The 22,510-nt window shown below is 55.6% G+C and overlaps 2 protein-coding genes across 4 annotated transcripts; both read right to left on the bottom strand.

The window, feature by feature from the left end:
* Positions 1-940: 940 nt before the first annotated feature.
* Prkaca (protein kinase cAMP-activated catalytic subunit alpha) lies at positions 941-22,127 on the bottom strand. 3 transcript variants are annotated; one of them, XM_027955262.3, is made up of 10 exons: positions 21,831-22,127; positions 12,687-12,748; positions 12,108-12,236; positions 8,428-8,526; positions 7,018-7,100; positions 5,336-5,462; positions 5,152-5,247; positions 4,937-5,059; positions 2,875-3,039; positions 941-2,464 (listed from the first exon to the last, which is right to left on the bottom strand). In XM_027955262.3, the coding sequence occupies exons 1-10, from the start codon at positions 21,874-21,876 to the stop codon at positions 2,339-2,341; spliced, it is 1,056 nt and encodes a 351-aa protein (XP_027811063.1). In that variant the 5' UTR covers positions 21,877-22,127; the 3' UTR covers positions 941-2,338. The 3 variants fall into 3 exon arrangements, with proteins under 3 accessions (XP_027811063.1, XP_027811064.1, XP_071458094.1); XM_027955263.2 differs by lacking the exon at positions 21,831-22,127 and adding an exon at positions 17,481-17,525; XM_071601993.1 differs by lacking the exon at positions 21,831-22,127 and adding an exon at positions 15,591-15,707.
* On the bottom strand, positions 15,680-15,986 carry Smim46 (small integral membrane protein 46). The gene has a single exon (XM_071601994.1). The coding sequence runs from the start codon at positions 15,962-15,964 to the stop codon at positions 15,680-15,682; it is 285 nt and encodes a 94-aa protein (XP_071458095.1). The 5' UTR covers positions 15,965-15,986.
* Positions 22,128-22,510: the final 383 nt, after the last annotated feature.

Below are 22,510 nucleotides of genomic sequence, written 5' to 3'. Positions count from 1 at the left end.
GGAGGAGGGGAGCGCGGCGCGGCCGGCCCCTCCCCGCCGCCGCCGCCGCCGCACGCGCGCCCTGCGCCCGGGACACTCCGGCCCCCCTTCCTTCCCTCCCTCCCTCCTCCCCGCCGCCCGCCTTCCTCCCTCCCACCCCCACGCGCCCGCTTTTAAGGTGGAGCCCGGGCCCCCCGCCCGCCCCCTTTACCCTGCGCTCTCGTTCACTCCGGCTCGCTCCGGCCCCCCCTTACAACTCCCGCGCGCTTTTTAAGGAGGCGCCGCGGAGTTGGCGCCGGGGCGGGGGCGGGGGAAAGCGGCGGGCGGGGGAGGGGGAGGGGAGCGCCGGGGGGAGGGGAGAGGGGGCGGGCAGGGCGGGCGGGCGGCGCTCGGCCGCCCTCCAGCCATTGGGCGCGGGACCCAGACGTCCCCGGCGCCCAGCCCCCCTCTCCACGCCTCCCCGGCGCGCTCCGCTCTCGGGACCGCACTTACCGGGAACTCGCCGCCCGCGGGTCTGGGCTGCTGCGCTCCTGGAGCGCTGCGAGGACCCTCGGGCCGCCGCCGCCCTTGCGCCCCTCTGGTGCGTCTGGCCCCGCGCAGAAGATGCGGGGTGGGGGGCGCGCGCGGGCTCCCCCCTTTACTCTTCCTGCCAGAGCCGCCCCCGCCGCTGCTCGGCCTCCCGGCGCGCCAGCCCCAGCGTCTCCCTAGAGCGCCCTCTCCGTCCTGGGCCGGACGAAGAGGGGCGCGCCACAGATTTGGGGACCCCGAATTCGGGGTCAAAGGGCAGTTAGCTCCCCCTTCTCTAGCGGGGCGGAAGAAGTGGTGGAATTCCAGGGAAACCTGGTTTTACAAGGCGTCCAGGCCAGGGCCTGATTAGCCTGGATGCCCAAGTCCGAAATTTGCTTTCCAACCCCCTGGGGGTGTGTGGGTGGGTGACCGAAGTCAGGAACACCAGCGACACTTTTTTTTTAAACAAAACTTTATTGGTAATAGTTTTCAAATATGTTTACAACAGCACACTGTTCAAGAGGAAGTCTCGTCCTTCGCAGCACACAGGTTGAATGGCCCCCACGCCCACCTGGGGCCCCACCCCAGGCCTGAGAGCTCCTCTGGGTTCAGGGAGAAGTTTTGAGAGGGACAAATACGGAGATAAACGGGGTGGCTCCCCATCTTTCTATTGAGAGAGAAAAGCACAAATCAGACAGAGGGCGGGGAGAAGTGGTGATGGACAGCTGACAGCTAAGCTAGAGGAGGGGCACCCAAGATGGGGGGCGCTGAAGCTGCTGGGTGGATAAGACAGGCAGCCTCTCCCCAGCAACCCTGGCCTTGAACTCTGGGCCTTGTGTGTGGTGGGGGACTTTTCCATGTCCTTTTGTAGGGTTGCCTTCCCAGCTGGGCTGGAAGGAGGCTGGGCATTAAAATCTAGCTGAGAGTAAAATTAAGGAGCTTGGGGTGGGGGCTGCTGCTGGAAGGAGAGACCCTGGGCTTGGGGTTCCCCCTCTATCTTTTTGGGGGACGATTCCTCTTTGGCAGGGAGAGGGGCAGCTGCTTCGTCTGGCTCCCAAAGCTCCAGGGTGAAGAAAGATGTGTTGTTGGGGAAGAGGGGGAGGGCTTGCTACAGAGGCTGGGACCCCAGTAAGGAAGGTTGGCAGAAGCCCCCCTCCCCGCCCCCCTGGGGAAGGGGGTGGGGATGTTAGCAGCTCAGGGCAGAAGTTCAAACCCCAGGTCCTTCCTGTTCAGTCAGTCTGCTTCCCAGCCTCGTTAAAATGGTTTTGGGGAGTGGGAGGGGGACACAAGAAGAGTGGGGACAGAGGAAGGAGGAAGGGAGGCACTGGTGGAACTTAAATAAGATTTTAAATCATATTTTAGAAAAATTCTAGCAAGCAGCCCAATGACATGTCACAAAAAACTGTCCTTCCCAGGCAGGAGGGCCCCACAGAGAAGGCCAGCTCTTCATTCATTTGCCCTTGGTGCCCAGTGCCAGAGGCAGGGTGGGGCTGGGGGACTGGAGTTAAGTTTGGACCCCTCTTTCCTCACCCGGTGCCTGGACACACCAGTAAGACCTGGTCTGCCCGGAGCTGAGAAACTCATTTAAAACTGGCAGAGTGGGCTGGGGTGGAGTTGGACCTGTGGGGGAGGGGCAAGAAGGCAAAGGGAGTGGGGGAGCAGCTGGTGTTTCCATTCCTCCAAATATCTGGGCTTCCTGTTCCCCCTTCCCTGGTGGGTGGGGTGGGGGGTGAAAGTAGATGCAAGGAACTCTGGGGCCCTCTGGCTGTTCAATCCAACCCTCCCACCCCCCACAAAAGAAAAAAAAAAAGAAAAGAAAGACAAGAAAACCCATGGGGGCACAGGCACACCCCTAAAACTCAGCAAACTCCTTGCCACACTTCTCATTGATGGAAACCCGGATCTCTTCCTCCTCATAGTCGTCAAAGTTACTCGTGTCCCCAGGGCCTTTAAACTTTGGTATGAAGGGAGCTTCCACCTGGAGAGGGATCAGAACCACCCAGACCTCAGCAGCCATCACTGTCATCATTACAACAATAAATGCGAACGGCCTAACATTCATGAGATATTTACTTTGACTCAGGTCTGTTCTTAGCTTTATGGTATGAATTCTTCTTAGCAACCCAAGTCTAGAATTATGGCCAACTCACCAAAGGGGAAATTACTTCCCAGAGCAGCATCTCTTGCCCAAGGCCACAGGGTGGCCAAATAACCCCAGGACCCCAGAATTGTATCTCTAGTCTTCCCTGGCTCAAAGCTGCCTAGTGTATACTGATGCTGAACCTGGGGACGATTTTCAAGACCCCCTTCCTTTTCTGTCTCTCCACTGCAGTCATCCCTGGCTCTTGGCTTCCTCCAGAACCCTTGGCATGCCCGGGAGGGGCTCACCTTTCTCTGGTAGATGGCGATCCAGTCAGTCGTGGCAAACCACTTGTGGTTCTTGATGTCGTTGACCCCATTCTTGAGGTTCCCGAAGCGCTTGGTGAGATCCACCTGCAGAAGGTTCCGAAGCAGGTCCTTCAAGTCAGAGCTGAAGTGGGACGGGAACCGTACCTGGAGGGGGGACAGACAGAATGGGGTGTTGAGGTGGAGCCTGAGAGGTCCGGAAAGCTGCTTTCTCCATTCAGCAGTCATGGTAGGCAGAGGCCCCCAAACTTGAGTGCCTGCTGGAATCTGGTGAAAACAGCTCTGGGTCCACTCTGGGGTTTCTGACTTAGATCTGGGTGAAGCTGAGAATCTGCATCGCTAACAAATTCCCTGGCCATGCTGGTGCTGCTGGAGCGGGGACCTCTTCCAGAACCTCTGCTCTTAGGCTAGGGCCATGAGGGTTTCCATTTCAGAGAAGAGGAAACTGAGACTTGGAAGGGTTAAATAGTGACCCCAAGGTCACAGGGAGCAGTGGGAAGGGTGATTCATTACAGGCCCATTGGGGTTATATGCTTAGCTGCTGCTTCTGAGCCGTCTCTGTGGGGCTCTTGGGACTTCTGGGAAACTCATGCTTATGAGCAAAACACAGCTACAACTTTTCTGTTTTTTAAGGCTCAGATCAATTCTTCTGGAAGCATTCCCCCCAATTCTCTGAACCCCACAGCCTTGTATGCAGTCACTGCTTTTACAGCCATAGAACTGACTTCTATTAGCTCCACCTAGGGCTGGAGATACAGCTCAGTGGTAGAATGCTTGTCTAGCATATGTGAGGTAAGGCCTGGGTTCAATTTCCAGTACTGGGCAACAAAACCAAACCAAACCTGACTTCTAGTCCCTGCTCTGCCTCTCTCATGCTGTGTGACCTTGGCCATGACCCTTAACCTCTCTGGGCCAACGCCTGCCTCTCTGATATGGGGCACACATCCCAGGATTATGTGGAGGAGATAACACCACTGAGGGTGCGTGGGAACTGCAAACCATTACAAAGAAGGGAATTATGCTCATTTCCCCCTCGTCCCCCCTTGGAATCTCTTTGGACTTTTCTTTTTTCCACTCTGGGCCACCATCTTAGCACTTGCTGTTCTGCCTGGTCCTGTCCTTCCCTCTGAGAGATGCTGAATATGCTGCTGGCCCAGAGGAGCCCGGGCTGCGGCCGGGACTCCTTCCAACCTCCAGGAGAGGGAGATGGTGGGTTCCCCAGTCCACAGAGAGGTAAGATGAGGCTCAGAGGGGCAGACTGACTGCTCAAAGCCTCAGAGCCCATAGGTGGCAGGCCACCAGGCCACCACCGCCAGGCCAAACAGCGCGGGAACTCCGAGGCAGCCAGGAGCTCTCTGGTGGGAGACGCTGGGCCAGGCCAGAGGTGGCCAGGCCAGAGGTGGCCAGGGGTGAGCGGAGGGCAGCAGTCAGGTGGAGTCCCTAAACCCTCAGTCCCTCAGCACCCACCACCTTGCCCCCATCACTCCGGGAGGTGTGATCTCAGGCCACACGTACCCTCCTCCTGAGCCTCAGTTTCTGCATCTCTCCCACGGGGACGACGGGTGCTTCACCTGCTCTGTCGACCTGAGTCAGACAGCTCCAGCATCTCTTACCTGAGCCTCGGGTCACAAGGACTTGGGAAGGAGCTCAGGGGCTCTCTGCCTACGTCATAGGATGGGGCACCCTGGAGGGGTCACGGGCACTCCCTGGGAACCAAACACAGTTGTTCTTCTGCTTTGAAACTTGTGAAAATTCACACTGAGGGACACAACTAGAGGCAGGAAGAGCCTGTGTCCGGGTGGCACGCTCTCTGTGGCTGGAGGACGTGGGGCTCAGGGTTCTGGAAGCCCTTGGGGATCTGCTGTGGTGAGCAGGACAGTCAGGCTGCTCCAGGTGCTGGCCTCCGTGTGGCCGGGGTACCAGCTTCACCCGCCGGCCTGACTCGGTGAGCTTCTAGCTTACTCTGACAACAAGCAGGGACCAGCACGCGGGTCGGGGGGCCTTCCTGTTTCTTACGAGGTTAAGCCCCCATGCCTGGCCTCACCTTCCCAGAGACGATTTTCTCGTAGATCTGGATGGGCTGGTCAGCGAAGAAGGGCGGGTAGCCAGCGGCCATCTCATAGATGAGAACCCCGAGGGCCCACCAGTCCACAGCCTTATTGTAACCCTGGAGCAAGAGGGAGGGGGCAGGGGTGAGGGGAGAGGGCGGGGACGGGGTGAGGGCTGAGTGGGTCTGGGGGAGGGGGAGGGAGCGCCTACTTTGCTCAGGATAATCTCGGGGGCCAGGTACTCGGGGGTCCCACACAAGGTCCAGGTGCGGCCCTTCACGCGTTTGGCAAAACCGAAGTCTGTCACCTGTGGGCACAAGAACGAGCGGTTGGCTGGGAGGGAGGGTCCAAGTCATGGCCCCCTGAGGCTGCCCCTGGCCCAGCCTGGTGGTCACCTGAATGTAGCCCTGCTGGTCAATGAGGAGGTTCTCGGGCTTCAGGTCCCGGTAGATGAGGTCCAGAGAGTGTAAGTACTCGAACGTCAGGACGATCTGCGCCGCGTAGAATCGGGCATGGGGCTCACTGAGGGGACAAGAGGAAGGAGAGGGGAGGGTGAGCATGATGGCCACGCCCCTACATTGTCCACCATTGGGTCTGCAGAGCCACCTGCAGAGGAGGACACCCCCAGTTCAGCTATCCAATTGCACATGCAAGGCCAGCACAGAGCAGCGCTGGGTCCAACCTACGTGGGAGGCTGAGGCGCAAAGATCCCTGGAGCCCAGGAACTTGGGGCGAGCCTGGGCAATATGGAGGGAGACCACAGCTCACCTGAAAAGGGCCGGGGTGCAGCTCAGTGGTGGAGGGCTTGCCTAGCAAGTGAGAGGCCATTTCCAGACACACACAAACACACACACACACACACACACACACACACACACACACACCACACACGAGCAACAGGAGAAGGAACCACAGAATCCCACAGGATCACACACTGGGATGGAATCCTATGGAAGAGTGCGCCCACCCGACCCATCAGGACCAGCCGGGAATGACCTCCACAGCTTGGCTGGTTACAAATGTAACTAACGCAGAAGACAGGGACGCACAGAACCCAAACTGCAGGGTGCATGCCCAGAGGGTCCAGACCCAGACAAGACTAATTCATGGGGACTCGAAACCAGAAAGGACAACTGTCTGTCACGGGAGGTGATTTATCAAGAAAGGGATATGAGTGCTGGGTGTGGGGGCACCTGCCTGTAATCCCAGTGGCTTGGGAGGCTGAGGCAGGAGGATCGAGAGTTCAAAGCCAGCCTCAGCAATTTAGTGAGACCCTAAGCAACTTAGCATGACCCAGTCTCAAAAAAAAAAAAAAAAAAAAAAAATTTAAGAAAGGGCTGGGGATGTGGCTCAGTGGTTAAGTGACCCTGGGTTCAATCCCTGGTACAAAAAAAAGGATATAAGAGCTAGAGGTGTGACTCAGTGGTGGACAGTTTCCAAGGCCCTGGGTTCCACCCCCAGTTTTCAGGGGTAACAAAAGTATTTGATAGTGTTTTAGGTGGAGATTACCAAAATGTATATAATTGTCAAAACTTATGGAATGGAACACTAACAACCTATATGCACATTATTGTATGTGAAATGTATCTATATTTATTCATCAAATAAAATAATAGTATAAATCTTAAGAATCCATGAAATTGCCAACATTTTTTTTTTTTCTTGCTGGGCTTGGTGGCCCATGCCTGTGGTCCCAGTTACTTGAAAGGCTGAGGCAGGAGGATCATTTGTACCCAGGTGTTTCAGACTAGTCAGGGCAACAGAGAGAGGCCCTGTCTCAAAATCATAACCAAAAAACTGTTTTTTTGGTGCTGGGGGCTTCACACAGGGAAGCCTGTGCCCTCACCCCTGGGCTGCCCTTGCCCCTGGGCTGCACCCGGCCGGCCTACATTTTGACCCCTAGTTGCCATAACCACTTGCTCGTCTTGCTCTGTGGGAGCCGAAACATCACAGATTCCTCAGCACATTGGAAACAAATCCCCATGGGCGCCAGACACCCCTTCCATGTCCCAGCATGCAGGAGTCCTCCGTGTCCCCAGATGGTTTGGTGGACGGGGCTGTGGGAGCAGCTGCTCACCTGAACCTCCCGATCCGCCGTAGGTGGGAGAACATCTCCCCTCCAGGCACGTACTCCATGACCATGTACAAGTTTGAATTGTCCTGCGGGAGGCAGAGCAGATCAAGACCCCATTTCCAGAGCCCTGGGCCCCTCTAACGCCTCAGTGGCCTTATAGGACAGGTGTTAAAGACATAAAAGGACAACTCGGGCTCCCGGGGAAGAACATTCCAATCCCAGGTGCCCTCTCTGCTGAACCACGCCTTGCCACTCATCCTGCCGGTGAGGAAGAATGGACGGCCATTACCCGCCTTACAGAGGGTGGACATGCGGCCAGCTCATGGGTGTAAGGGACCTGGGCAGTGTGCCCCCGCTTGAGGGAGAGGACTTAACTGGGAGCTTGAGTAACTTCCAGGGCTACGGTTTTGTCATCTGTAAAGTTGGACTAAACCAGGCGCAGAAATGCCTGCCTGTCATCCCAGCTACTCAGGAGGTTGAGGCAGGAGGACGGCAAGTTTGAGAACAGTCTTAGCAACTAAATGAGACTGTCTCCAAAAAAAAAAGGGGCTGGGGCTGTAGCTCAGTGGCAAAGCGCCCCTGGGTTCATCCCCCACTACTGGGGAAAACAGACAAAGGACAGGCTACAGAATTTCCTCCCAATGAAAATGAGCTGAGCACAGTGGTGTGCACCTGCCGTCCCAGCCCCTAAGGAGGCCAAGACAGGAGGATCACCTAAGTTTGAGACCAGGCTGGTCAACATAGCAAGGAACCATCTCTTAAAATAGCAAGGAACCATCTCTTAAAAAACAAAAAGTGATAATCCTTGTTTAAAAAATATTATTGCAAATTTCAAGAGGACAGCAACACAGGGTCACCCAGGCCCCTCCGAGCGTGGACTGTGTTATATGGCAAGCTCTTGTCACTGCTGGCTTGTGGTTCAGGACCACGAAGATGGTGCTGAGTACCCCTTCCAGAGTCCTGCAGCCACAGCTTCTGATGGCTCCCAGAGTAATGCACCAAGGGCCTCATTCTGGGCTCAAAACTGCCATGACAACCCCAGCGGGTGGGGACTGTTGCAGTTCCTATTTTTTAGCTGAGAAAAATGAGGCTCAGGGGCATGAGGTCCCTTGTGTGGGTCACAGTTGAGGAAGGACAGGGCTGGGAGTTGGTCCCGGGCGGCCGAGGGTAGGTCTGTGCTCCTGACTGTGCACTGGGTGGGTGACTTGCCCAAGGTCACTGAACTACAGTCGGCGAGCCCAGGAGCTGAGCTTGGGCCTACCAGAGACCTGGCCTGGTCCTGTCCCTGTGTCTGTCCCTCCTCCAGAAATCCATCTTCCCCAGAAGTGGGCCGCCGTTAGATGTCCTGCTCCCTGGCCCTGGGGGCTGTACTCAGTGGCTGGGACCAGTACAAGAACCTGGCTGGGGGCCCACCTTGAAGGAGAACTCGAGTTTGACCAGGAACGGGAAGGTGACTGCTTGCAAGATGCGCTTCTCATTCAGGGTGTGTTCGATCTGTTTCAGCTTCACCACCTGCGGGCAGAAGAGGTGGGTGGAGGAGCCATGAGAGGGGCCTGGTTGCCGGGCACGATGGCGCACACCTGTCGTCCCAGAGGCTCTGGAGGCTGAGCAGGAGGATCACGAGTTCAAAGCCAGCCTCAGCAACTTAGCGAGGCCCTAAGCAACTCAGTGAGCCCCTGTCTCTAAATAAAATACATAATAGGGCTGGGGAGGTGGCTCAGTGGTCGAGTGCCTCTGAGTTCAATCCCTGGTACCAAAAACAAACAGAGAGAAAGGAGCCTCGTGCCCAGGCACCTGTGCCTGGGACTAGGGAAGCCAGAGCTGGGCTGCTTCCTTCAGCCAGGACCACTGGAGTGCCCGTGGCCTGCTAGGCCCCAGGCTGGGTACTGAGGACACAGCGAGGAGGAGGCCAGAGGCTGCACACAGACCAGAGCAAAGAACACAGGAGTCACAGCCCCATGGCCTAGGGGGCTCCACTGTGTGTGGAAGCTTGGGCTGTGGATACCCAGATAAGGCCTCTGGTACAGTCTGAGGAGAGGGTGAATCAGAGAGGGCTTCCTGGAGGAAGGGGCAGCTTGGCTGGAACTGGAAAGACAGGCAGGTATGGCTGCAGGGGTGGGGAGTTTAGAAATGGCCCTCTCTTGGTTGAGAACGCCACTGCACATCAACCAGGACCTTGGGCTGATCCTCCTCGCCTTCAGCTGTTCCCTAACAGCACACACCATGAGCAGCCATGAGCAGCCGTCTCAAGAACAGTTTCTCTCTCCCTCTCTTTTTAATTTTTTTTTCTTTTTTTGTGGTGCTGGGGATGGACCCCAGGGTCTTGCACATGCTAGCCACACATCCAGCCCCACAGTTTCTTGTTAAATCATGACAGAAGCCCGGAGAAGGTCGTGCTGGGAGCAGGGCAGTTTGGAAGCCCAGACAGGGGAAGGGACTTGTTCAACGTCACAGTCGGTCACTGTTAGGCCAGTGTGACATTCAGGCAGCGGGGCTCCTGGGTGAGCTGGGAAGGGCTTTGCTGAGGTGTCCCCCTCTTTGCCCACACAGCCGCGTCCTCAGGGTCCACACCTGTGCTGTCCAGTGCAGCTGCCGCTGGCCATGGAGGGCTGATGAGCCCTCGAAATGTGGTCAGCTGACCAGGGAACCCAATTTAAAATTTTGAGTATCTAAAATGAAAACTTAAACACTGACACTCGGTGTAGATACTGGATGATTTTCCCCTTTTGCAGCCCTGGGACAGAACCCAGGGCCTCATGCATGCGAGACAAGCCTACGACCGCTGAGCTCCACTCCAGCCCCCGGGAGGACCTTTACGGATGTTCTGAACAACGTGGGCCTGAGAATCTCGTCTTTCCAGGGAAAACGGACCATCTGAATGAAGACCTGCTGTAAGTGTAAAATATACAGTGGATCTGAAGACACTTTACTGAGGGAAAGAAAATGTAAAGTGTCTCATTAATATTTTACATGGATAACATACGGAATGGGCTGGGGTTGTGGCTCAGTGGTAGAGCGCTCGCCCGGCATGCGTGAGGCACTGGGTTCGATCCTGAGCACCACATAAAAATAAAGATATTGTGTTCACCTATACTAAAAAATAAATATTAAAAAATATGGAAATGATAATACTGTAGACCTACTGGCTTAATTACAACATGTGGCCAAAATGAATCTGAGGGGCGAGGGGTGTGGCTCAGTAGAGCCCTAGACTGGGACACTGAGTTCCACTACTGAAAGGAAAACAAACCGCAGGGCCTAGTAGCCCGCGCCTGGAATCCCACAACCCTGGAGGCGAGGCAGAAGGATTGCAAGTTTGAGGCCAGCCTCAACAATTTAGCAAGGCCCTAAGCAACTCAGTGAGACCCTATCTCAAAATAAAAAATTGAAAGGGCTGGGAATGTGGCTCAGTGGTAAAGCTTCCCAGGGCTCAACACCCTTGTATCGCTCCCCCACCCCACATCACCTGTTCCTTTGTACTTTTTTTGATGGGCAACTAGAAAAGACAAAATCTCCTCTGTGCTTTTTATTACATTTCTGTTACATAGTGTGCTGTGTGACAGTAGTGCCTTACATCAAGTAGCATCTCAAAGATCTTATGGAAAGACACTTTCTTGCTGGGTGCAGGGGCGCACGCCTGTAATCTCAGCAGCTCGGGAGGCTGAGACAGGAGGATCTCGGGTTCATAGCCAGCCTCAACAATGGCACTACTAAGTGGTGAGGCACTAAACAAGTAAGTGAGGCCTTGTCTCTAAATAAAATGCCAAGTAGGGCTGGGGTGTGGCTCAGTGATCGAGTGTCCCTGGGTTCAATCCCTGATATCCAACAAAAACAAAACAAAACTACACCCTCCAGGAAGAGTGCTCTCCTCTACACAACCTGGTATATCCTTTGTCACTGGTGGCCAGTCTTGGGGGCTGGCCTGGTGAAAGCCGTGCAGAGCTCTCCTAGTCCTTAGGCCTCGCATGGCAAGGGGGCTCAGGGAGAACAGTCACCCCTGTGTCCACAGGGGGGTAGTTCCAGGATCCTCTACAGATACCAAAATCTGCAAATGTTCAAGTCCCTTGCATAAAATGGCACAGTATTTGCACAGAACTTTGGCACTTCTCCCCATAGACTTATTTTTCCATGATCCTGGGGATGGAACCCAGGGCCTGGAGCATGTTGGGCAAATGCTTTACTACTGAGCTCCACCCTCAACCTGCAGACTTTTAAATCATCTTTAGATTACTTACAATACCTAATAAAATGTCTAAGTGTCACTTCATTCATGGGGATTCAGGGTAGCACTTTGCATGGGGGAAGTTAAAAGTTCTGGGGCTGTGGAGATAGCTCAGTTGGTAGAGGGCTTGCCTCGCATGCACAAGGCTCTGGGTTCAATCCCCAGCAGGACACACAGACTCACAAAAGGGGTCGGGGTTGTGGCTCAGTGGTAGAGCGCTTGCCTAGCATGTGTGAGGCACTGGGTTCAATCCCTGGCACCACATTAAAATAAAGATAAGGGCTATGGTTGTGGCTCAGCGGTGGAGCACGCACCTAGCACATGTGAAGCCCTGGGTTCGATCCTCAGCACCACATAAAAATAAATAAAATAAAGGTATTGTATCCAACTACAACTAAGAAATAAATATAAAAAAAAAAAAAAGTTTTGCCTTTTGGAACTTTCTAGAAATTTTATAGGGGGGACATTTGCAATTTGTGATTGTCGGAATCCATGCGTGTAGAACCTGCAGAGGCTAGCTGGTGAGTGGGTGAATGAATGGGCAAGAAAAGCACTCAGGTAGTGGGCTCAGAATGTGAACAGCCAGAACCAGGCGCGGCGGCGCACACCTATAATCCCAGCGGCTCGGGAGGCTGAGGCAGGAGGACCAAGAGTTCAAAGCCAGCCTCAGAATTTAGCAAGGCACTTACCAACTCAGTGAGACCCTGTCTCTAAGTAAATTTAAAAAAAAGAAAAAGAAAAAGGTCTGGGATGTGGCTCAGTGGTTAAACATCCCTGGGTTCAATCCCTGGTACCAAACAAACAAACAACAACAAAAAAGACCCCAACGGGCCCAGCCTGGGGGTGGGGTGGGTGCAGGCAGGGGGCTTACCTTCTGTTTGTCGAGGATTTTCATGGCATAGTGATTCCCGGTCTCCTTGTGCTTCACCAGCATCACCCGCCCAAAGGAGCCCGTTCCAAGGGTCTTGATTCTCTCAAACTGATCCAAATGGGCTGTGTTCTGTGGGTAGAAGGGTTGAGCCGGGGGTCAGGGACACTTCTTCCCTGCGGCCTGTTGGACCAGGGTCTGGGGTGTCCCCTGTGCTGCCGGCAGAGGGGGCCCTGGGAGCTGGTGGAGTGAGGGGGGTGAAGACAGGGGGCTGGACAGCAAGATGGTGGCGGGCACATTCCTCCAGGCGGTGGCAGGGGCCAGATCCGGCCCTGGCCTGGGGCCCAGGAGCTGCTGGCAGCTGCGTGGGGGTGGGGGAGCAGGGCTGCCAGTGGAAAGGGTGGGTGGGGTGGGGAGCCTGGGGGGAATCAGGTAGAACCATGGGCATGTGCGGAAGGAGGGGGGCAGGTCTGGAGCCCCCCGCCCCGCGCCCCCAGGGTCCTAAACTTCCAAGGATGTGGCAGGGATGGTGGGGGCGGCCGCGGCCCACTCTCGCGGGGCTCTGTACCTGGAAGGGCTTACCTGAGCGGGATTTTCCCATTTTTTAAGAAAATCTTCTTTGGCTTTGGCTAAGAACTCTTTCACTGAAAGGAAGAGAGGGGAGGGTTAGATGGAGACTCCGGCCTGGGGGGGGGGGGGGCGGATCGGGTTACCTTTGGGATATGTCCGTTTGTGGAAAGTGAGGTGCACCTTCTTAAAGCCAGAGCCTGACCTTGTCCCAGGACCTCTGAGCACCCGGGTCTGAGCTCCAAGGCAACTTTTGGGGATCCTGAAATGGGCTGGGGCCTGGGTACCCCCTACCACAGAGAAGTGGGAACCTGCTTCCAGTCCATCCAAAATGGGCACAGGGAGACTCAGGGGTTGCACCTAGGGGACAGGGAGAAACGCCAGGGCCAGCTCACCCCTGCCTGCCCCAGTTCTGACCAGCATTCCTTGGCCAGGGACGACGCCAGCCAGCCGAGGTATTTATAGCCTTTGGGTCTGGCTGCTCCTCTGGCCCCTTCTCTGGGGAGGCCGGGCCTGGGGTGGAGGCCTCTGAGGCTCGGGTAGCAGGCGTCCTTGGGGGGCTCAGCTGTCACCTTGGCCCCCAGCTGGCCCTGTACCTGTCTTTGCCAATCGTGGGGCCTTAGTCCAGTGCTGGTTCAGAGGAAGGCTTACTGGATGCCCCCGCAATGGTCCATAGTACCCTGAGGCCAACGTCACATCCGCCCAACAGACACCTCCCTGGTGGACCCCTGCGCCGGCTGTCTTGTCTTACTCTCTCATTCGACTCACTCCACAATCCTTCTTTTATCCATTTTCCCACTTAACGGCCTAGGACACTGAGGCTTGAACTGCTCCCCTAATGACCGAGAGGCAACCCAGCCAAGCGGTTAAGGGCCAGGACTTGTGGATGAGACTGGGTCCAGATGCCTGCCTGGTCCCTGAAGAGCTGTGTGATTTTGGACAACTACTTCACTTCTCTAGGCCTCAGTCTTCCCCATCTGTAAAGTGGGAATAATAAGGGGCTGGGGAGGTGGCTCAGTGGTAGAGCCCTTGCCTGGCACATGTGAGGCACTGGGTCGACCCTCAGCACCACATAAAAATAAATAAACAAATAAGATAAAGGTATTGTGTCCATCTACAACTAAAATTAAAAAAAAACAATTGGAATAACAAGAGCCATGAGCCCGCAGGATGGCTGTGAAGAGTGGCGACTGCGCAGTGGCCAGCATTGGGGGGCGGTTCATGCCAGGAAAATGTCACCTACAATTTTTTGAAGTATTTTTGAAATGTGGGTAGAAAATACAGGGAGATTCATTGAAAGTTCAAATCTTTTAAAGAAATGATGTCTGCCAGAGGCGGTGTATGCAATTTGGGAGGCTGAGGCAGGAGTATCGCAAGTTCGTGGCCAGCCTCAGAACTCAGCGAAGACCTAAGCAACTCAGCGAGAACCTGTCTCAAAATAAAAAGTCAAAAGGGCTGGGGATGTGGCTTAGTGGTGAAGTGCCTCTGGGCTAAATCCCCCACCCCAACTGGAAAAATAAAGAAATGATGTCTGGCTGTGTTGCCCAGGCTGGTTTCGAACTCTTGGGCTCACGTGATCTTCCTGCCTCATCCTCCCAAATAGCTGGGATTCCAGGCACATGCCACCAGACCTGGCTGAGTGCTCAGATCCCCACTGCACAGCTTGATGGATTCTGACCTTATAGATTCACCCTGGGACCACTGTGCAGGGCCCGGCACTGTTCTCTATGTGCCAGACTTGAACTGAATGTTTTTCTTTCTTTTTTTAAAAAATATTTTAAAATTTTTTGGCATGGGGGATTGACCTCAGGGGTGCTTTACCACTGAGTTACATCCCCAGGGTCTTACTAAGCTGTTGAGGCTGGTCCCAAACCGGTGATCCTCCTGCCTCAGCCTCCCAAGTCGCTAGGATTACAGATATGTGCCACCACACCTGGCTAAGTAGTTTTCTTTTTTTGGAACTGGGGATCAAACCCAGGGCTTTGTGAATGGGAGGCTAGTGCTTTTCTGGTGAGCTACACCCCAGCCCTGGCTAAGTGTTTTTGATGCTAAAAATCTGACTTTGCCAGGTCAAAGTTGCTCTTCTTCCCACTGTACAGATGAGAAGATCGATCAGTCCTGAGATCATCTGTCTGACCCACTGCCCATGAGACTATCTGCTTTACTACCAACTCAGACACTGGATTACTGGGTACAGAGGTGTCCTCAACCTAAGGGGCCCTACAGTCCTGCTCTTTGACCTTGCTTGTCATCTGCCTCCTAGCACATGGCCTGCTGAGTAGCCACCATTCCCCACTGTCCCCAAGACTCTCCAACAGTATTCAGAGAGAAAAGCCCTTCATGGGACTAGAAGAATGGTGGCTAGAGTGGAGCCTGCCAGCTAGGAAGACCCTGCAAAAGGCGAGTGGGCCGAGATGGGCGGGCAGTGAATGGCTGTAGCCCCTAGGCTCTGCCTGATGGGGCTACAGACCCAAGAGACCTCTCTGAGCCTGGGGGCTGCACACATCTGGTGCTTTCACCAGCACAACCTTTCAGAGACATCATGCCTTCCCTGGAGACCTCTCAACAACCCACAAAGAATTCTGGATTGGAGGCGGGCAGAGGGTGCTGTATTGGGCCTGCACAAGAGAGAGAAGGGCTGGGCTGGGGTCCTGCTTCCTGCTCCCAGCCATCCCTGGGCTTCCCCAACTCGGTGGCTCTGGCTGCTGCTAGTGTCCTGCTGTGGGGCTCCATGAGCTGCTTGGCCCACCTTCTTTGGCATCCTGAAGCCTGGGAGGGCCTGGGCTGTTTCCTCTCTGTGCCACCGGGCCCTGTTGGCTCGTCAGGCTTGGGGACAGGTATGAGGGGTCAATGCCAGGAGGAGCAGGGAGATAAGAGGGTTCATGGAGCTGGGCCTCAGACAGAAGCCCCCACACTCACCTCTGCTTCCTGTTTTTCCTGGCACAGGATGGCATAGGGGCTGGATGGGATAGGGTGACCTGGGGCCCATCGGGCCTGGTCAGGGAGGCTCAGGGTGCTGGCTGCGGCTTAGGTCCTTGGAAGCTGTGACGCAGGTAGCCCAGGAAACGGAGAACCAGGTGGGCCCAGAGGAGCAGCTGCAGCCACAACTGGAAGGTGATCTCTGAGCCCCCACCCTGGCTGCTGCTGGACCCCAGATCCATCCTAGGCTTCCCTGGTCTCTCCTTGGAATCCTCCCTTTGCTGGGGAACCAGGAAAATGCAGAGCCTCTGAGCTGGCTTCCTTGGGAAGGCCTCAGGGGACCAGGGAGGAGGAGCTGGTTGCCACGGAGGCATTTAAAGGTACCTGCTCCAGGCTGGCCGAGGTCTGCAGAGGCTCTCCTTGGCAGGAGGAGGTGGGAAGATTCTCCCGAGGGTGTCCCTCTGGCCGGCCTGCCTGTCCTGGGGCGGGGTGTTAAAGCTAACTTCCCCTTCTAGGGACTTTCACTGCTCCCAAGATGCCAGGCCCTGCCTCCCCGGGTGGGTACGAGACTGACTGGAAGCAGGCAATCAATGTGCCCAGAGCAGTGCCCACTGGGCAGAGGGGAAGGAGTTAAGGCCCTGGCTTAAGCAACGGGCAGAGACTCCCTGGGGGCTGAAGGAGCCCCGGAGCTTGTTAACTAGCTGGAAGAACAGCTGGAGAGAAAGGTGGAGGGAGGCAGGAGTCACCCTATCTCCTCCCGAGTTCCCTTTCAATGTGAAGCCCCCAAGTCCTGCTACCCCCCAAGAAAGAAATGGGCACATCTGGTTCTTTGTCTTGTTCCTATGTGGGGGCGGAGAGGGGAACAGCGTCCCGGGATGTCCTTGGCCTCTGTCAAACCTTGCCCTGTGCTTGGCTCTGCTCAGGGCCATGAAAGTCCAAACCGGAAATGAATGGCTAAACCCCGGGGTGGGGGAGGGGAAGCAGCCTTGACCATCTTCCCCCTCCTTTCCAGATCCCCAAAGCAGCGGAGGGTCAGTGGCAGGCTCCCTGCGGGTACCCCACACTCTGTTCCCTGCTGGTGACAGGAAGTGGCTTAGGTGGGTAACCTAGCTGGCTGCTGCCTCGCCCACCCCTCCCACACTGGGGGCAGTGGTGGGTGCCACCGCATCCGCTCTGGTCGGGATTTGCTTTGGACTCACAGAGAAAAACCCAGGTACCCCTTGAAAAGCCAGGGCCACAGCAAGAGGCAGAAATCTAGAAATCTGTCCTGGGTTTGAATCTGTCCTGGGCAGTTACAACAGCAGAACATCAAACTGAGCAAGGGAGCAGGGATCCCGCGGAAGGAGCCCACCTTGGGGCCCTCTCTCCCCAAGACAGTAACCTCCGCCCTTCTCCACTTCGATACCTGGCAGTCCTGGGGTCTCTGGGGCAGGTGCCCAACCTGGGCTGGGAGCCCCAATACAGGCCTAATCCTCCTGGATCCCCTGCTCTGGGCTGTACCACCTTCTACTCTGGACTGGACCTAGCCCCATTCTGAGCTGGACCCTCCATCCTGGACTAGATGATCCCCGAGTCTCTGTTGGACCCCAACATTGAGCTGGACCAATCTTCACCTGAACCGAATCCCAACACTCGGCTGGCTGCCCCACTGTCTCAGTCTGAGTTGGACCCCCACTCTGGGGGGACCATCCCCTCTTCTGAATTGGGCCATTCATACCCCCTGCTCTTCCCCAAGCCCCACAGCCCAAGGAGGTTAGTAAGGGAGGGGTTTCCAGGACAGCCAGGGTCTACACACTGCTTTCCACCTGCGCCCCCAAACCCAACTGCATCCCCTCCTTGACTTGGGGCAGAGCGCTTAGGAAGTTGCTATAGCAACAGACTCAGCCTCACCATCGTTGGAGTTGGAAGCCATCACTCAGTCTTCCTCTCAGGGCACTAGGACTACGGTGGCTGGGAAGGCTCAGGAGACCTGCCTTACCAGCTTGGCTGCCCATCCCTAGAGCCCTGCCTGGAGAGGGAGACAAGGAGTTGGGGGTGGGGATAGGAGCAGGAAGAAACCCAATCTGGAGGCCAGTGGGTACAGGGAAAGGGTAGATAGAACCCTCTGAATTGCTATTGGCCCAATTGGGCTAAAGGCAAAGCTGTCTTGGCAGAACCTCCTTGGCACCCATACAACTGCCAATGCACAAAAGATTTCTGACCCTCTTGAGCCTCTGTAGGATGTTAGAGGGCAACAGTTCTTCCCATCCAGGGACCTCCTGTGTGTATCTTTCTTTCAGTGCCTGGATTCCCTTGTCTCTGGAGGTCTGGGAAGCTTCTCCTTCCCTGTAGGCCAACTCCCAGGGGTGTCTTCCAGCCAGTGTCAGCTCAGACCTGAGCCCCACTTGGCTGTCTGTCCTGGAAGCCTCCTGGGGTTCTGCCCTCTCAATTCCTTCAGCCCTCAGCTTTTCACCCTGGCCCCTGCCAATGACTTCGTCATCTTTGGGTGCAGATTTCCCCCATCCCACTCCACCTGATGCCATTCTACAGCTTTACCCTCTTGTCTTGGCACAGAGATGGCACACAGGGGGCACAGGATGCCTAATTAGTACCTACTAAGGCTGGGCATCTTCCTAACCCAAGCTGGGCTGGCATCTGCCAGATGAAATGCAGGTGCCCTCTGCAGAATGGCTTGGCTACTGCCCCCGCCCCAGCCCCACCCTGGTTATAAGAGGGCAAATTTTGTGTAACTCCATCCTTTCAGAATCAAAGTGTCTTGAAGCAGAGAGGAGCTTGCTTCCTCATTGAGTTCCTTCTCTGGGAGGATACACGGCTTCAGCCTGTTTTCCAAAGCGTGCCATGGTCCCACTGGCAGAACATGAAATTATTTTAGAGATGTTTCATTTATCTAGTTACATTGCTTTTTAATGTGTATCAAAGAGAATGTAACTGGCATAGCAATTCTATGATTTCATTTATATTATTCCCTAGGATAGGACCATAGCTTACCTCTGAGCAGAAATGAGTAAATGTTTTATTTTATTTTATTTGAGATGGGGTCTTGCTATGTTGCCCAGGCTGGTCTGAACTCCTCAACTCAAGTGATTCTCTCACCTCAGTGTCCTTAGTAGCTGGGACTACAGGTGGGTGCCCCTATGCCTGGCTTTTATTATTTTAGATTAAGAAAATATACACAGGGGGGGCTGGGGTTGTGGCTCAGTGGTAGAGCGCTTGCTTCGCACGCATGAGGCCCTGGGTTCGATCCTCAGTACCACATAAAAACAAATAAATAAAAAATAAAGATTAAAAGTACATCTTGTTTAAAAAAAGTATATACAGTATGCAAATAGAATAAAAATCTGGGGGGTCAGTTTAAGAATGTCAGTTGGCACCTGGGTGTACGGCATATACCTGTAATCCCACAACTCGGAAAGCTGAGGCAGGAGGATCACAAGTTTGAGGCCAACCTTAGCAACTACTAAGTGAAGCCCTAAGCAACTTAGTGAGACCCTATCTCAAAATAAAAAAAAAATTTAAAAAGGGCAGAGGAGGGCTGGGGCTGAGGCTCAGAGATAGAGCATGCGCCTAGCATGCATGAGGCACTGGGTTCGATCCTCAGCACCATACAGAGTAAAATAAAGACATTGTGCCCACCTCTAACTAAAAAATAAATATTTAAAAAAAGGCAGGAACTGCTGGGGGTATAGCTCAGTTGGTAGAGTGCTTGTCTTGCATGCACAAAGCCCTGGGTTCAATCCCCAGCACCACAAAAAAAAGGGGGGCAGGGGATGTGGCTCAGTGGTTAAGCACCCTTGGGATCAATCTCTAGCACCAAAAAAGAAGAGCCAGGCATGGTGGCACATTCCTATAATCCCAGCAACTCAGAAACTGAGGCAGGAGGATAGCAAGTTCAAGGCCAGCCTAGGCAACTTAATGAGACCCTGTCTCATAAAAGACAATTTTTTAAAATTAAAAAACAAATGAGGGGCTGGGGCTGTGGCTCAGCAGTAGCGCATTTGCCTGGCATATGTGAGGCACTGGGTTCGATTCTCAACACCACATATAAATAAATAAAGGTTTATCAACAACTAAAAAAAATATTTTTTAAAAAATGGGAAAATTCTGGGGTCCAGGAAGATTGCTGGTAGATAGATCTGGATGTGAATCCTGTCCCCATGATGTAGTCCACGTCAAACTCAGATGGCTCATTTGGGAAATTCGAATAAGAGCCCACTAGGAAAATTACCAGAGCAGATATGTCTATGGAGCCTCCAGCCTGCCTAGCTGCCCCATAGAGTGGCTCTATCTCATTGTGATCATTCACTCCTGAGTGTCTGGCCTGCGTGCTGAGAGAATTAGCAGTTCCTTCCGGAGCCTCTGATCTTTTTCTGGGGATCTTTTCCCCTATGTGGCTCCCTATCCGCCCCCCACCGCATGCATTTGGAATGCCTTGAAGGTCTTCCAGGACTATGTCATCTCCCCAACTTTCAACCCAGCCATTGCAATAGATAGCTGCCTGCGTCTACCTTCCACCTCCCAGCCTGCCTCACCTGCTGGGGGCCTGGCTGTCCCCTCTGCCTAGTCCCCTCCAAGCTCATGCCCAGGCTGTTTTTGGACACTGCCCACCTGCTCCTCTGTCATCAAGCACTCAACTACGGGCATTTGTGCTCCTGTCCCCCGCCCATTGGTAACATACCGGGCCTCTTCAAGGCTCCACCACTCAGAATCCTGCCGTCTGACTGTGTGCAGGCAGAAATTCCCAGGCCTTCGTAGCTTTTTCATATTTTTCGGGGGGGGGGGGGCATTCTGGGACTCCGACACTCAGGTTTGAGACCAAGAACTGGGAAGGGCATAGTTGGATGTGGCTTCCTTTTCAGTTTGGAATATTTCTGGGTGACTGGAAGGGGATTCCCAGCTGAGGCCCACTTTTAGGGCTTCAGTGACAACAATTAAGAGCTGGGGGAAATTGGGGAGGGGGTTCAAGGCCATTTCTGATGGCATTTTCAAACACAGAAATCTTTCTGTCTCTCAAGATGGGAAAGGCCAACATAGCTGAGGTCTAGGGAGTAGGAAAAGCCTCCTCTGAGCCCTGGTCTATAGAGAATCCATTTGTCCCTTGGCAAAGCAAATCACTAGATGTCACTCATTACTCTCCTTGACTACCTCCCCACCTCCCCAAGTCCTCTTTCTGATCATCCCAGTTCAAGGCGAGTGAGCCTCACCAACCCGACACTTCATTCCCAGTCAGGAGCCAGGAACAGGTGAAGAAGCCCCGGGGACTAGGTGAATGAGGAGCCTCGGTTGTGAAACACCATTTATTGAGAGGCCCACCAAGGAGCATACAGCCCACAGCAGGGTAGGAGATGGGAGGGGGCTATGCGGACACCCCCCACCCCCAATCCAGGAAAGAGGAGCAATGGATCCTAGCAAGAGCAGCTCAAACTTGGCTTTGGAAGCATTGGCGCTCCCAAAAGACATTCTCTAGGTTCATAAACAGTCTGCTACCCCAGCCAGGGACAGACGCTTGCTTGGAGGAGGGAGTACAAGCAGAGTCTAAGTGACAGGATGCAAGAGGGACAGAGGGACCCAGAAAGATCTTGTCCCCCATGCCAAGTGACACAGAAGGGAAAAACAATGCTGGAGGTGGCTCTGGGAAATGCTCAAAGGCGGGGGGGGGGGGGGGGGGGGGGGTAGGGTGGGCCTAGGGGGGACTGTGGATAAGGTGAAGAGGGGAAGGGCAGGAGAAAGATGGCGGGGGCTGGAAGGGGGAGGGGTGTGGTCATCAAGTGGCCAAGGCCCCTGCGGGGTGGAGGCAGACCCCACAGCACTCCCGCACTGGTAGAGGCCTGGGTAAGGGTCAGGCAGTGGCTCCCATATGTGAGGGAGGTGAGTGAGGAAGTCGGGGGGATTAGAATCTGGGGAGAGGGGTCAGGAAAGGAGGGGGTGGGGTGATGACAGGGACCCATGTGGGGCCCCAGCGGTCATACGTGCCATGGTTGGCAGTGACAGCTGGGTGGGGGGGGGGCACAGACTTTGCAGTGGGGGGCGGCCGGCCATTGCAAAAGGGCTTCTACGGAGGTGGAGGTAGGGCCCCTATGCAGGCTTTCAGGCCCCAGGCTCGGACAGGCAGGGGGAAGGGGAGCTGGGGGTGAGCAGAGAGGAAAGGGGGGGGCCCGATGGGGGGGAGGGGCCATGCAGTGATGGACAGGGCGCGGGCTGGCATCGCGGGGCCGAAATCAGGGTCACGGCCCGGGCACTCACCGCTCTCCTGCTCGCTGCCCTTCTTGGCGGCGGCGGCGTTGCCCATCGCGGCGGCGGCGGCCGGGGCCGGTCCTGGAGCTGCGGTGTGGCGGGTGCTACAGGCGGCCAGCGGCCCCGGAGCGCGCTGGGCGGCGGAGGCAGCGGCCCCTCGGGCTGGCTGCGCTGGCTGCGGCGCCGCGACCCCCGCCCAGCCCCTGCTTCCCGCGTCTCTCCGCGCGCGCCCGCCCGCCCGGGATCCTCAGTCCAAGTCCGCTGCGTCCGTGACGCCCCCGCAACCCGCCGATCATTGGCCTAGGCCTTTCTGACTGACGGCGCCTCGGCGCTGTCCATTGGCCCTCCGACACCCTCCCGCGCCGCCATAGGCTCCTTGGCCCCGTGACGCGCGCCGAGGACGCCTGGCCATTCACAGGCTCGTGAGGTCTCAGCTGGGCGGGCAGGCGCCCGTGATTTGCCCAGGCGCCGGCCGGGGTCCGGGGCTCGCTCTGAGAGGCCGCGCATTGGCCGAGGCGCGCTGTCAGGCAAGCCCCCGGCAGAACGTTCAGTGTCAATCCCGGGGTGAGAGGGCGGGGCGGAGGCGCAGACTGCGGCCCGGGCTGGCCGGGCGGGGCGGCTGAGGCTGGCGGGCGGCCGCGCCGCGCTCCGAAGCCCGAGAGGCGGCCCCGGCGGGCGCCCGGCAGGCC

This window comes from Marmota flaviventris, chromosome 1 (genome assembly GCF_047511675.1).
Source record: "Marmota flaviventris isolate mMarFla1 chromosome 1, mMarFla1.hap1, whole genome shotgun sequence".
Classification (NCBI taxonomy): Eukaryota; Metazoa; Chordata; class Mammalia; order Rodentia; family Sciuridae; genus Marmota; species Marmota flaviventris.
The sequence above is the reverse complement of the archived record's forward strand: the minus strand, read 5'-3'. Positions and strand labels throughout refer to the sequence as shown.